This window comes from Pogoniulus pusillus, chromosome 1 (genome assembly GCF_015220805.1).
Source record: "Pogoniulus pusillus isolate bPogPus1 chromosome 1, bPogPus1.pri, whole genome shotgun sequence".
In the NCBI taxonomy this organism is placed as follows: Eukaryota; Metazoa; Chordata; class Aves; order Piciformes; family Lybiidae; genus Pogoniulus; species Pogoniulus pusillus.
The window spans coordinates 6,566,711-6,581,142 of record NC_087264.1 but is presented as its reverse complement, the minus strand read 5'-3'; the positions used below and the strand labels follow the sequence as shown (position 1 = coordinate 6,581,142).

At 45.6% G+C, this 14,432-nt stretch overlaps 1 protein-coding gene across 5 annotated transcripts in view; it reads left to right on the top strand.

The window, feature by feature from the left end:
• Positions 1-11,149, top strand: part of WDR89 (WD repeat domain 89) — a 28,312-nt gene extending 17,163 nt beyond the window's left edge. For all 5 annotated transcript variants that reach the window (XM_064157051.1, XM_064156961.1, XM_064157111.1 and 2 more), the window contains one exon: positions 9,493-11,149. In XM_064157051.1, the coding sequence (XP_064013121.1) occupies positions 9,524-10,693 (1,170 nt within the window). In that variant the 5' untranslated portion in view covers positions 9,493-9,523 and the 3' untranslated portion in view covers positions 10,694-11,149. The remainder of the gene's footprint in view (positions 1-9,492) is intronic.
• The last annotated feature ends 3,283 nt before the right edge of the window (positions 11,150-14,432 follow it).

Below are 14,432 nucleotides of genomic sequence, written 5' to 3'. Positions count from 1 at the left end.
AGATGAGTGCAACAAAGTTACAGTTTCCTTTCTAAAAATATTATTGACCCCTGAAGCATAGAATCATAGAATCAACCAGGTTGGAAGTGACCTCCAAGATCATCCACGCCAACCTGTCACCCAGCCTGTCAATAGCACCAAGTGCCACATCCAATCTTGCCTTGAACAGCTCCAGGGACGACGACTCCACCACCTCCCCAGGCAGCCCATTCCAGTGCCCAATGACTCTCTCAGTGAAGAACTTTCTCCTCACCTCCAGCCTAAATCTCCCCTGGCGCAGCCTGAGGCTGTGTCCTCTCGTTCTGGTGCTGGCCACCTGAGAGAAGAGAGCAACCTCCTCCTACCCACAACCACCCCTCAGGTAGTTGTAGACAGCAATAAGGTCACCCCTGAGCCTCCTCTTCTCCAGGCTAACCAATCCCAGCTCCCTCAGCCTCTCCTCGTAGGGCTGTGCTCAAGGCCTCTCCCCAGCCTCGTCGCCCTTCTCTGGACACGCTCAAGCATCTCAATGTCCCTCCTAAACTGGGAGGCCCAGAACTGAACACAGTACTCAAGGTGTGGTCTAACCAGTGCAGAGTACAGGGGCAGAATGACCTCCCTGCTCCTGCTGACCACACCATTCTTGATGCAGGCCAGGATGCCATTGGCTTTCTTGGCCACCTGGGCACACTGCTGGCTCATGTTCAGGCAGGTATCAATCAGCACCCCCAGATCCCTCTCTGTCTGGATGCTCTCCAGCCACTCTTACCCCAGCCTGTATCTCTGCATGGGGTTGTTGTGGCCAAAGTGCAGCACCCTGCACTTGGAGCTATTGAACCCCATCCCATTGGACTCTGCCCATCTGTCCAGGCGGTCAAGGTCCCGCTGCAGAGCCCTTCTGCCCTCCAACTCAGTCACATCTGCCCCCAGCTTGGTGTCATCTGCAAACTTGCTGATGACTGACTCCATGCCCTCATCCAGATCATCTATGAAGATGTTAAAGAGGATGGGGCCCAGCACTGATGTTGCTGATCCGAAGGGATGAAATAATTCTCTTGGCAGTTTACATCTTGTCTCTGCACTTCAGCGTAGCCTTCTGTGCATCTCTTTCCCTTCCTGCTTGATAGGCTAAATGTTCTTCTCTTTGCCTTAAAATGGTTTTGTGGGAATGCTGGAAAGCCATTTCTCTGCTTTGGTAAAACAACAACATCAACTACAGAAGTTTGCATCTTGCAGGAATTATGCATGCCTGGTGAGTGTTTTGTGCTTCCCCACAGTGCTTAGATCACTTGGCTGATCTATCTTGTGCTGTGAAGCAGTGCCAGTGAGGAGAGGTCTCTAAAGGCATTTTGCTTTAGTGAAGTGCAGCGTACTAATGTGCTCTCCTCAGCCAACCTTGTGCTTTGCCTTCTTCCTTTCAAATGCAAACCACATGTCGTGTTGCATGCATGAGTTGCTTTCCGCTGCCCAGAGCTCCAGGTTTGTTCTTAGTTTGTTCTTGAACTTTCAGTAATGGTGAAAATAAAGGGAGGGTCTGTTTGTATTGTTTATGGTAGGAAAGAGCAATGCAAGATTTCATCTGCTTGCTGTTCAGATCCCTTGCTATTTTTGGTATTTGACCTCTGCAGAGAAGATTGCCAAAACTGCAGGTTGTTTTCATTTTTGTGACGTGTTTCTCCCCTCCTACTCAGAAGTTACTCTCACATTACTGATGAAATCTTTGGGGCAAAGTTTCATTTCTCCCAGGTTTTCCCCAGTATTTTCCAAGGAGTTAATTTCATGGTTCTATATGTTGTTGAAGTGAAAGTTGTGTAATTTAGTAGTGTCTTGTGTACACCAGTAAAAGGAAAATGACTGAGGAATTGCTGGTTTCTTTTTTTTTTTGAGGAAAGCTTGCTAGACAGAGGAGGACTCAGAAGCCTGCTGGCTTGAGCTGACACTGCAACGTTTAGAATACTGCACAGAGAGCGCCGCAGCATATGCAGAGACAGTGTTACATGTTTAGCTTGTGTGGGTAGGTGCTCACCTTTCATTGCTCTGTCACTGGCAAGGCCTGCTTCCAGCACCCCAGCACACCTTAACCGTGTGCCCAGAAGGACAAGGGAGGTTATTCTTCCCCTGTACTAAACACTGGTCAGGCCACACCTTGAGTGCTGTGTCCAGTTCTGGGCTCCTCAATTCAAGAGAGATGTTGAGGTGCTGGAACGTGTCCAGAGAAGGGCAACAAAGCTGGTGAGGGGCCTGGAGCACAAATCCTATGAGGAGAGGCTGAGGGAGCTGGGGGTGTGCAGCCTGGAGAAGAGGAGGCTCAGGGCTGACTTCATTGCTGTCTACAACTCCCTGAAGGGAGGCTGTAGCCAGGTGGGGTTGGTCTCTTCTGCCAGGCAAGCAGCAAGAGAACAAGGGGACACAGTCTCAAGTTGTGCCAGGGGAGGTCTAGGCTGGATGTTAGGAGGAAGTTGTTGGCAGAGAGAGTGATTGGCATTGGAATGCCCTGCCCAGGGAGGTGATGGAGTTGCTGTCCCTGGAGGTGTTGAAGCAAAGCCTGGCTGAGGCACTTAGTGCCATGGTCTAGTTGACTGTCTAGGGCTGGGTGCTAGGTTGGACTGGATGATCTTGGAGGTCTCTTCCAGCCTAGGTGATTCTATGATTCTGTGACTGACTGCTTTTACTCTTGCTGTGTCATTGTCTCCACACTCCACTAGTGAGAAATGCCTTTGCTGTGTATCTGGAAACACTGTCCTGTCTCTTTAGCATCCTTTCCACTTTGTGTGCTGGTTTGGGTTTGGGTTTTTTTCCTTGGTTTTTTCCTTTCTTTGATTTGATTGGTTGGTTTGATTTATTTTGAATTGGTATTTTTTTTGTTGTTGTTGTATTTTAAGGAGATCTTGTAGGGTGTCTTGGAGGTCAAAATATTTTAGCTTATTTTAAAGTATAGTATTTATTCCAAGTTTCCAAGATGCAGTGAGGTTTGAGTGTCCTTCAGGAAGCTCATTGTTTCTGGTAGTTGTGATATGAAGGAGATGTGCAGGGGTTGCATACAACCAGGAAGTTAACTCATAGAGAAGACCACATGAATGTGGTTCCAGAGGACTAGATATAATAATACAGAAGTTTCAAGGTTAATTTGTAAAAGATGGCTTTACCTTGTTCAAGAAATGCAGGTGAGAGATGAAGCTGTCAGATATGGAGAAAGATAACAACTGAGGATAGGTTTGGACTTCTGTTTGAAACCTGAGTGATACTCATGTGTCATCCAAGTGATGGTGTTTTCCTGCCACCTTAACACCACCTGGATTTTGTCTGTGGTGGGAATGTAGATCCAGACCATAGACCACTGTAAGTTGGAATGAGTGAGTAACCTGAATTTAACTACTTCACATAGAATCATGGAATCAGTCAGGATTGGAAGGGACCACAAGGATCATCTATTTCCAAGCCTCCTGCCATGGGCCAGGGACACCCTACCCTAGAGCAGGCTGCAAGAGCCTCATCCAGCCTGGCCTTAAACACCTCCAGGGATGGGGCCTCAGCCACCTCTCTGGGCAACCCATTCCAGGCTCTCACCACTCTCATGCTCCACAACTTCCTCCTCCTGTCCAGGCTGAACCTACCCATCTCCAGCTTCGTTCCATTTGCCTTAGTCCTGGCACTCCCTGACATCCTAAAGAGTCCCTTCTCAGATTTTTTTGTAGGCCCCCTTCAGATCCTGGAAGGCCACAATAAAGTCACCTGGGAGCCTCTTCTTCTCCAGACTGAACAGCCCCAACTCTTTCAGTCTGTTCTCACAGCAGAGCTGCTCCAGCCCTCTGATCATCCTCATGGCCCTTCTCTGGACATGCTCCAGCATCTCCACATCCCTTGTGTAATAGGGGCTCCAGAACTGGATGCAGTACTCCAGGTGGGGTCTCAGCAGAGCAGAGTAGAGTAGCCCTCACATTCTGAGCAAAGGAAGTACCTTGGGGAAAGAAGACTTTTTTGGTCAGTTGCTCTTTGTGGTTTCTTCTGAGACTGAAACAGTTCAAGAACAAGGTCAAGGGTGTCTGTACCCTACATAGTCTTTGTGTCAGACAGTTTGTCACAATACCATGAACAGGTTTCCTTGCTGATCATCACAACTGGCTGCTGAGTTATATCCAAAGTGTGTCAGATTTCAAAGACACTGACTTTGCCAGAGGATTCTTTGTGGCAGAAACAAAACAAATACCCATGTTGTTGTTGAACTTAAGGAGTGCTAAACTAAAAGTGCTCCACTTCAGTAGTGCAGAGCACCATGTGCTTTGCAGGTGGCTGCAGGCCAGTGCTTAGTTATCTTCTATTGTGTTTGGAAGACCATTGTTTCCTATTTGTCTCATAAATTTAACACAGATCCTATTCCTGCCATTTAAACTTTCCCATCAGAATACAACAGTGACTTCCCCTTCTGAAAAGGAAGGGCTGGCAGCTACACCCTGAAGTTTGAGCATGAATTGTTTATATAACCTTCAATCACAATTTCATAATAGTCTGAAGACTTTCTTACTAGGGCAGACATTTTACTGAGTTTATAGCAAAATCCTGGCTGCCATCAAATGTAATGCTGAAGTGGGAATAGAGGTGAAAACTGTACCCTCCAGCTTCCTGATGATCTAAACTGCAGGTCTCTCTGAATACATGACTAGCATTTCAAGAGAGGTACCTATGTCATTCAGAAGTGAAAGCCCAAGAGCTACATTGGGCTAATTTTACTTCCCAGAAAATATGATTAAATCTGAATGATCATGCTTTTGCAGGCTCTGGCTTCTTGCAGCTTCTGGGAATGTGTAGTTTCCTCGTTCTCTTCAGCAGTAAAAGCTCTGACACAAGTGTTGTAGAGACTGTTCATTCTCTGTCAAAGTCAGTGATTAAACAACTGCAGCTGGCTTTCCAAAGGGATGACATTTGTCAGGAAGGTGTCTGTTTGAGTTTACTTGGCCTTTTGAGTATAAAAAAAAGGCTGAGTCTGAAATTCAGGTCAGTCTGGAAAGCTACATTTTGCTTCCAAAAGGTTTACAGAGAGAACCCCATTTTTTAGTAACCATAGCATGGCAGGATAGCTAGTTTATGAAAACTCTTTTCTCCACCTTGAGTGCTGTGGCCAGTTCTGGGCTCCTCACTTCAAGAGAGATGTTGAGATACTGGAATGTGTCCAGAGAAGGGCAATGAAGCTGGTGAGGGGACTGGAACACAAACCCTATGAGGAGAGGCTGAGGGGCCTGGGGGTGTTTATCCTGGAGAAGAGGAGGCTCAGGGCTGACCTCATTGCTGTCCACAACTCCCTGAAGGGAGGCTGTAGCCAGGTGGGGGTTGGTGTCTTCTGCAGCCAGGTGGGGGTTGGTGTCTTCTGCCAGGCAACCAGCAACAGAACAAGGGGACTGTGCTAGTTTGAAGCAGGCTAGAACGTTTTGGTGAGAGAAAGTAGATAATTGGCTATGAAAGGAAAACATGGTTGTGTCTCTTCTCTCACAGTCCCTCTGAGAAGTATGGGAACAAGAAGTAAACATTAGATAACATTCTCCATTTTGTCTTCACTTTGCTTTTGCCTTCAGACCGAGCCACATCTCTTTAACCTCACTGCCACTAACCTTGCTCCTTAACCTCTTGGCTGCACCTCTATTCTTTCTCAAGATTGGGGTAAGGTTGAGAGGGGCAGGGGGAGATGCTGGGGTGGTTGAGAACCCCTCCTGGGGACTCAGGTTTCTGGGAGGGGAGTTGTGCTTCTGTATTGTTTATCCTTTGTATATTTCTGTCTATAACTGTATATACTGTAAATATCTGCGTGTATATTGTGCTGCTGTAAATAAATAGCTTCATTTATATTCCCAGAGCCTGTCTGAGTTAGCTGGGGCATTTCCAAAAGTGTGGGGGGGCGGGATAGCACCTAAACCACCACAGGGACACAATCTGGGGGAGGTCTAGGCTGGATGTTAGGAGGAAGTTGTTGGCAGAGAGAGTGATTGGCATTGGAATGGGCTGCCCAGGGAGGTGGTGGAGTCACCGTCCCTGGCAGTGATGAAGAAAAGCCTGGCTGAGGCACTTAGTGCCATGGTCTAGTTGATTGTCTAGGGCTGGGTGCTAGGTTGGACTGGGTGACCTTGGAGGTCTCTTCCAACCTGGTTGATTCTATGATTCAAGCCTGTGTTTTTGAAATGGTATTTCAATAGAAGCTTCATTTGTAACTCTTCAGTAAATTAGAGTGTTTGTCTCTGTTAATAAGAAAGAAAACACTTTATTATTAAATTTAAGTTATTAATTTGCATGGGGCTTTAACAGTTTTGTGTTTGAGCAGTATAGGAAGCACTGTTTGAGAACAGTTCACTTTATGTAACAGTTCTAGTAAAAACTTGTTCCGTTCAAGGGCTTACCCAGAAAAGTAAGGAGCAAGCTCTGTGGGTAGGGTTGGACACTGGCTCATGCCAGAAAACATCTTGAACTTCTTCTCTTCAGGGGGAAAAGGAGTTTCCACAGGATGTCTGTGTTTTATGGCAAAAATTACTTGTAGATGTTCTTTGAAAGGTTGCTTTGATGTGGAAGGTTAATCTGGGGACCTCATTGTCAGGATATAACTGAGGCAAATAGCTTAGTGAGATTATTTGTGACTTGGGAATTAAGCTTTTATGAGTGTGCCTACTTCAGCTTTTGCTCCTTTGGCATCATAAATATTTTTAAGTCTCAAATAGGAGAAACCCTGAAACTACAAATAACACCAAGAAGAAACTACAGGTAACACCAAGGAGAGAGAAAAAGCAGCATGCAGCTTTGTCATAGCAGCTTTGCCTTTGCTGTTAGGCTCTCATGGACCATTAGAATAATGACCCTAAACTAAATAATAGATGGAAACTTGCTTGTCCCATCCTAAAACTCCAGCCTGAAGAATCTGCAGAAACACTTTTGCATTTCTGAGAGGACAGCTGAGCAGGCATGGGAAGATTTTTTTTTCCTTAATTTAGGTTCTGGCTGATTTTTGGTTTTTACTCCATCTCTATTTGCAATTTGTTGGTTCACTTGCAGAAAGTGGTCTGTAATGTCTGTGGGCACCACGATTGGGTGCTGACCTAGTCCTTGAGAAGAGTTTTTGAGTATTGCTTTACCTGAAATACCTGGAGCAGTGAGAAGTCACTGGAGTGCTGACCTCCTAGAACATGCTGATTGCCTCAGTGTTTGGGGGGTTCTAAACACTGAAGAGTGAAGCTGTGATTGTACCAGAAGTCATTGGAGTGGCTGGATATGTGTACACGTTATACCCCACCTCCATCTGTGATGGTTTGGGTATTCCCTGCCCCAATACACTTTTGGAAATCACCCAGACTAGACTCAGCCGGCTCTGGAAATTGAATGAAGCTTATATTTACAGCTAGCACAATATACAAGCAGATATTTACAGTATATACAGTTATAGACAGAAATAGACAAGGTAAAAGGTAATACAGAAACACAACTCCCCTCTCAGAAACCTGAGTCCTCAGGAGGGGCTCCCAACCACCCCTTCACCTTCCCCCTACCCCTCTCAAGCTTGCCCCAGTCCAAAGGAAGGATGGAGGTTCAGCCAGGGGGTTAGGAAGCAAAGTGGATTAGTCAAAGCAACGGCAGAGAGGGCTGAGGTTAGAGATGCAGCTCAGCCAGTTCCCCCAGCAGAAGTGCTGAATGTGTTATCTATGTTTTGATTCTTATTTTGATACATCTCAGCAAGCCTATGAGCGAAGCAGACATCAGCATTGTTTTCCTTTCACAACCTGGCATTTGGTTCTTCACACCAAAACATTCTAGCTAGGCTCAAACTAGCACAGCATCTTTCTTTTAAAAATGGTTGTAGTCTGTGAACACACTAAAACCATGTATTGTTTGTGATCATAGAGTCACCCAGGTTGGAAGAGACCTCCAAGATCATCCAGTCCAACACAGCACACAGCCCTAGACAATCAACTAGACCATGGCACTAAGTGCCTCAGACAGGCTTTGCTTGGACACCTCCAGGGATGGCAACTCTTCCACCTCCCTAGGCAGCCCATTTCAATGCCAATCACTCTCTCTGGCAACAACTTCCTCCTAACATCCAGCCTAGACTTCCCCTGGCACAACTTGAGACTGTGTCCTCTTGTTCTGTTGCTGGTTGCCTGGCTGAAGAGACCAACCCCACCTGGCTACAGCCTCCCTTCAGGGAGTTGTAGACAGCAGTGAGTTCTGCCCTGAGCCTCCTCTTCTCCAGGCTGCACACCCCCAGCTCCCTCAGCCTCTCCTTATAGATTTTGTGTTCCAGGCCCCTCACCAGCTTCATCACCCTTCTCTGGACACCTTCCAGCATCTCAGCATCTCTTTTGAACTGAAGAGCCTGAAACTGATGGCACATGTCTCTTTGAAATTTAAATACTTCAGTATTTTTCCTGACTCTAACTGATGGAAAGCCTTTACTCTTTACTGTGATTACAGAATTGAATTCCCATTGTGTTACATAAATGAGATATTTTTTTCTTTAGGGCAAACCTGTTTTTAGATGTGAGAGAATGTTTTGGGTTTTTTTTTCAGGGTTTTCACATTAAAATCTGAGTTTTTATGCATAACTGAAATTGTTTGGCTTTCTAAATGAGTTCAGTAGTACCACAGAAGAATATTGCCTCTGAGGGGGAAATTTTTATCAGTTGCCCTAGAAGCCAGCTTTGTGTGGTTTTATAGGAAGCTCAAAAACATTTTAGTTCTTAGGAGAATTGATGAAAAAGCCAAAGTTGCTTAATTTCAGTGAATTGTACTGATGTAATGTGGCCTGTTTAAGTGCTCTGTGGTATGCTGACAGGTGCTCACATGCATCATTGGGCACCTAAATACTTGTAAAATATATCTCTTCTGGGCATTTCAAGCTGCAGTTCTGTGTAGTTGTGCCTTGTTCTCTGCCTATCCTTTGCCCTTTGTGCATCCCACACCGGGAAGCTTCACCCAAGAAGCCTCCTACAGTTGTAGTGATGAAACTGTTTGTGGGCTGTGACTGCTAGGAACTTTTTAAAACAAAAATTATACCTCCTTGGGTAGTGGTGATGACTTCACTCACCTTCCACTTGTGCAGAGCATCACTTTACTATTTACTTTATAAAAATAATAAAGCAAATTGAGCTAAGTGACTTTCACAGGATTCACAGATAGGCTGTTTAATCTTTTAAGGGGATTATATGCTGTCAAGCTTACAGTCACAAGAGACTCCTTAACTCAGGGAGCTCTTTCCGGTGCTCTGTTTCTGTAAATGAAGTTGTAGTGGGCAGGATAATTGAACCTGGCCTTCATGCATTATCTCCTGTGCAAGGGAGGTGGTGGAGTCACCATCCCTGGATGTGTTCAAGAAAAGCCTGGCTGAGGCACTTAGTGCCATGGTCTGGTTGACTGGATAGGGCTGGGTGCTAGGTTGGACTGGATGATCTCAGAGGTCTCTTACAACCTGGTTGATTCAATGATTCTAAAGCTGTTATTATTTCAGTGTCATAAACTTGCCTTGCATTTTATTTCTTACAGCCTTCTGAGAGCATTAGGAAGAGCATTTGGGATGAGTGCAGTGGAGAAGATTGAGGAGCAGCTTGCTAGTCTGCGCATAGCAAAACGATCCGCGCTAAGCGAGGAACCTGCTTACTTGCTGGACATAGACATTTCCAAACCTGCTCAGTCTGAAAGCAGTGGCTCCGTGGCAGTTTCCTGTTCCAATAAGTCAATTAGGCTCTATAATAGGGAGACTCTAAGCTTCCTACGGGAGTACAGTAGCCATCCTGGGATACTTCATGGAGTCAGATTTGCACACACACGTGACAGCATGGTGTTTTCAGCGTGCAGCGATGGTACAGTCAAGTGCTGGGATGTTCGTTTGGCAACTCAGAAAGCTGTGCAGTTATTTAGTGGTTATCCTGCCAACGTTTTCTGCAGCTTTGATATCAACTGCAATGATCTCATAATTTGTGCTGGAACAGAGAAAGTTGAAAAGGACACATTTCTGGTGTTTTGGGATGCAAGAGGTGTCACAAACTGTGCCAGCACAACTAAAGAACCTTTGGGAGTCTATTCTGAAAGTCACAATGATGATATCACTAAAATTTCTTTTCATCCTGTTGAACCTAATTGGGTAGTTTCAGGGTCAACCGATGGGTTGGTTAACGTGTTTGACATTAACAAGGATAATGAAGATGATGCTTTGTTATCAACTTGCAATTCAGATTCATCGGTGAGTTTTATTGGCTGGTCTGGGAAAGATTACAAACAAGTCTACTGCATGACACACGATGAAGGATTTTGTTGGTGGGACATTGCTCAGTTAGATACTGAAGAACCAATAACTCTATTGCATGTTCTGGATGTCAGAGACACAGTTTGTATTGAGAACGACAGCTTACATTACCTGGTAGGTGGCTTGTACCACGAAAAGGCAGACAAACTCTTTCTTATTGGAGGAACGTCCACAGGAAACATTCACCTCATCAGCTGTGCCACTGATGGACTGAGCCTGGTGGGTACCCTTTCCAGAGGACACTCTGCCACTGTTCGCTCCTTCTGCTGGAACCTAACAGATGAATCTCTGTTGACGGGTGGAGAGGATGCTCAACTGTTACTATGGAAACCTGGAGCTGTGGAAAGGTCCCTCACAAAGAAAACATCTCTGAAGATTGCTTCTTCTGTGCAGAGGAGAATAAGAGTTCACAAGAACTCCTCCCAAAGCAGGAAGAAGTAACGCTCTGGAAGTGGGAATCTCTGCTATGTAGAGTTTTCCTGGTGTTTAACCTCTCAGGCAGTGCTTGGAGGTGATTTAATTGGAGGTATTCTGTGGAAGGAGCTATGATGCTTGAATTCTTCCTGGGAATGTATTTCAGTCATCAGAAGAATGCCTTGTTTTGTATTTTAAAGTTGCTAATATTAATCAGAAAAGAGTAAATGTTTACTCTTGAATTTTTGAACAATAGATCTTAAGTCATATTATATAAAAAATGTTTCTGTGGTTGTTTAATGTCTTGGCCAACATTTTTTAATGTGCAGTGCAGGCCTGTGGCTACCATAATCTGTTACCTTCCCACTGAAATTCCCTGGCATCTTTTAAAAGCTTTTGTATTTCACAATGGATTTTGCTTTCTTTACAGAGAACTTAATGAAATTGCTCGATAGATTAAAAGATTTTTATGTCACATCTTAATGCCTGAGGGAATTACTTCTTGATGAAACAGAAAATAAGTTCTCTTTTGCTCTGTCATGTCACTGCTTTATAACGAGCTCATAAAGAAGCAGCTGATAGAGCTGTATTTTTCACAGCAAATATATGAATGCACTAAACCAAACAGGAACAGATGATTCCAAGCACCTCATTTTGAAGTGTACAAGAACTGTTAAGCTGGTGTTATTTAGAGCACATTTCCTTCATAAAAATACCCAAGAATCTTGCAAGCAGCTTCATTCTTTCCTGGTAAGTGCATCTCGGGGGTGGGGAGGGTGGGCTGTGCCTGAAAGACTGGAGAGATCTTCAGTGGTTAAAGAAATTGCTGGGTACAAGTTACAGCAGTGATGAAAAATCTCAAGTCGTGCGTGTGAAATAAGCTGGTGTCACATGCTAAGTGGCAGTGTTGAAAACCAAACATGAGCACTGCTTCTGAGACTGTCCTTGTGGAGTAACTGGCCAGTATGAGGAGACTTGAACAGAACCTTGGAGAAATTAGCATGTGTCCTCTAAGAAAGGTTTCTCTTTACAGAGAGGTTTTATGCTTGGATATCTCCCTAGGACAGCTTCATTTTGGTGTTCCATCAAGTATCTCTTCAGTGGTACAAGAACTGAGTCTTTCTGTTTAGTCTGCTTGACTGGCAGACTACAACCTGTGTGTCTGGCTCTACACACACAATTACCTTCTGCCTTCTGAGGACCATTGCAATCAAATGGTGGCTGGTAGTTATGCCACCTAGTTAACATATGTGGACTACAACTGAAAACAGTGCAATGGTATTTAATGGTTGCTGTGTCATGGAATAGATGGCAAAGGAGGTAGGAGGTGGTTTGGGGTTTTTTTGCCCAAGGGTGGGCAGGTAATTCTTTCAAAACATGTTTCAGTGGAGTTGAGAAGTGGTTTCTGAGGTACAGAAGATACCTCTTATGTGGGATTACAGCTGTGCTAAAGATCTCTGAAAAGATGTGTCCAGATGTGGCCACAGAGAGGAGCAGAGGGCTGGAGCAGCTCTGCTGTGAGGACAGACTGAAAGAGTTGGGGCTGTCCAGTCTGGAGAAGAGGAGGCTCCCAGGTGACCTTCTTGTGGCCTTCCAGTATCTGAAGGGGGCCTACAAAAAAGCTGAGAAGGTACTCTTTAGGATGTCAGGTAGTGACAGGACTAGGGGGAATGGAGCGAAGCTGGAGATTGGTAGGTTCAGACTGGACAGGAGGAGGAAGTTGTGGAGCATGAGAGTGGTGAGAGCCTGGAATGGGTTGCCCAGGGAGGTGGTTGAGGCCCCATGCCTGGGGGGGTTTAAGTCCAGGCTGGATGAGGCTGTGGCCAGCCTGCTCTAGGGTAGGGTGTCCCTGCCCATAGCAGGGGCTTGGAACTAGATGATCCTTGTGGTCCCTTCCAACCCTGACTGATTCTATGATTCTATGACATCCTATCCAGTGAGAAGTATCAAGTTTACACATGATATGTTTTGCAAACTGTTAACATCCTTCCTCCAGAATAACAGATCCATAATTGCTTTGGGGTTGTGTGTTGGTGCAAATTAAGCTCCTTTGCTTGCTTTTATTGCTGCTGGTTTTTTGAATGTACAGCTTCAATTTTAAAATCTTGTTTCTTTTACCTTTTTTAATTACTTGTGTTAAATTCAAGCCACACCCAACATCTTTCTCTGTTCTTTTCATATTACTTTGTGCTGGTTTGAGGAAACTTGGGATGCAAGTGTCAGGGCTGTGGCACACCTGGCTGTGACACTCCCAGGTCACTGGTTGATGCTTGTTTATGTGAAGTTCAGTTTTGTAACTGAGTGGACCAAAAGCTTCAAGCTCCTCTGAGTTCACCATAATGCCTGTACCAGCCTGATGTGATTCGGTACTCATAGCTGGGAGTGGGGAGCTGAAGGATGATTCTGACACTTATTTAATTGCAAGTACAATGTGTAGCTTGCTTTTTAGGAGTTCACTTTCTGGTATCTTGACACACACAGTGGAGTAAGGTCATTTGGTCGTCTAACATTTGATTTCCTGAAGACAGTTTTGTGTGTTACATAATACAGTGAGGAAGCTTTTGGTTGGCCCTGCCTACTTTCAAGTGTCTGTTGAGTGAGATTCTGTTGTGTTCTGCCAACTGTCTGTGAATTAAAACAGATGCAAGTTCTTGTACTAAATTGTTTAAGATATGCAACCTGTATCTGTTATCTTCATAAAATCATAGAATCAACCAGGTTGGAAGACACCTCCAAATGCATCCAGTCCAACCTATCACTCAGCCCTATCCAATCAACTAGAGCAAGGGTCCTCAAACTTTTTTAACAGGAGGCTGGTTCACTGTCCCTTAGACACTGTCGGGGGCCAAACTATAGTTTGGTTCCAGCCCAGCAGTGTCAGAGGCTGGACTATAGTTTGGTTCCAGCCCAGTAGTGTCAGAGGCTGGACTATGGTTTGGTTCCAGCCCAGTAGTGTCAGAGGCTGGACTATAGTTTGGTTCCAGCCCAGTAGTGTCAGGGTCTGGACTATAGTTTGGTTCCAGCCCAGTAGTGTCAGGGCAGGACTATAGTTTGGTTCCAGCCCAGTAGTGTCAGTGGCCAGACTATAGTTTGGTTCCAGCCCAGTAGTGTCAGGGCTGGACTATAGTTTGGTTCCAGCCCAGTAGTGTCAGGGTCTGGACTATAGTTTGGTTCCAGCCCAGTAGTGTCAGGGCAGGACTATAGTTTGGTTCCAGCCCAGTAGTGTCAGTGGCCAGACTATAGTTTGGTTCCAGCCCAGTCACAGCGGGTGCTTGGAGGCTGGGGATGGAATAAGTGGCAGGAAGTGGCTGCTTGGTTTTCCCCCAACCCCCAGCAGAGGGGAAAGGGAGCAGGGTGGTTCTGTAAATACCAGTGGGCTGGATTGAGGACCCTGAGGGATTGTATCCAGCCCGCGGGCCATAGTTTGAGGACCCTTGAAATAGAACATGGCACTAAGTGCCTCAGCCAGGCTTTGCTTCAACACCGCAGGGATAGTGACTCTACCACCTCCCTGGGCAGCCCATTCCAATGCCAATCACTCTCTCTGCCAACAACTTCCTCCTAACATACAGCCTAGACCTCCCCTGGCACAACTTGAGGCTGTGTCCCCTTGTTCTCTTGCTGCGTGCTTGGGAGGAGAGACTGACTCCCACCTGGCTACAGCCTCCCTTCAAGTAGTTCTAGACAGCAGTGAGGTCACCCCTGAGCCTCCTCTTCTGCAGGCTGCACACCGCCAGCTCCCTCAGCCTCTCCTCACAGGGCTGTG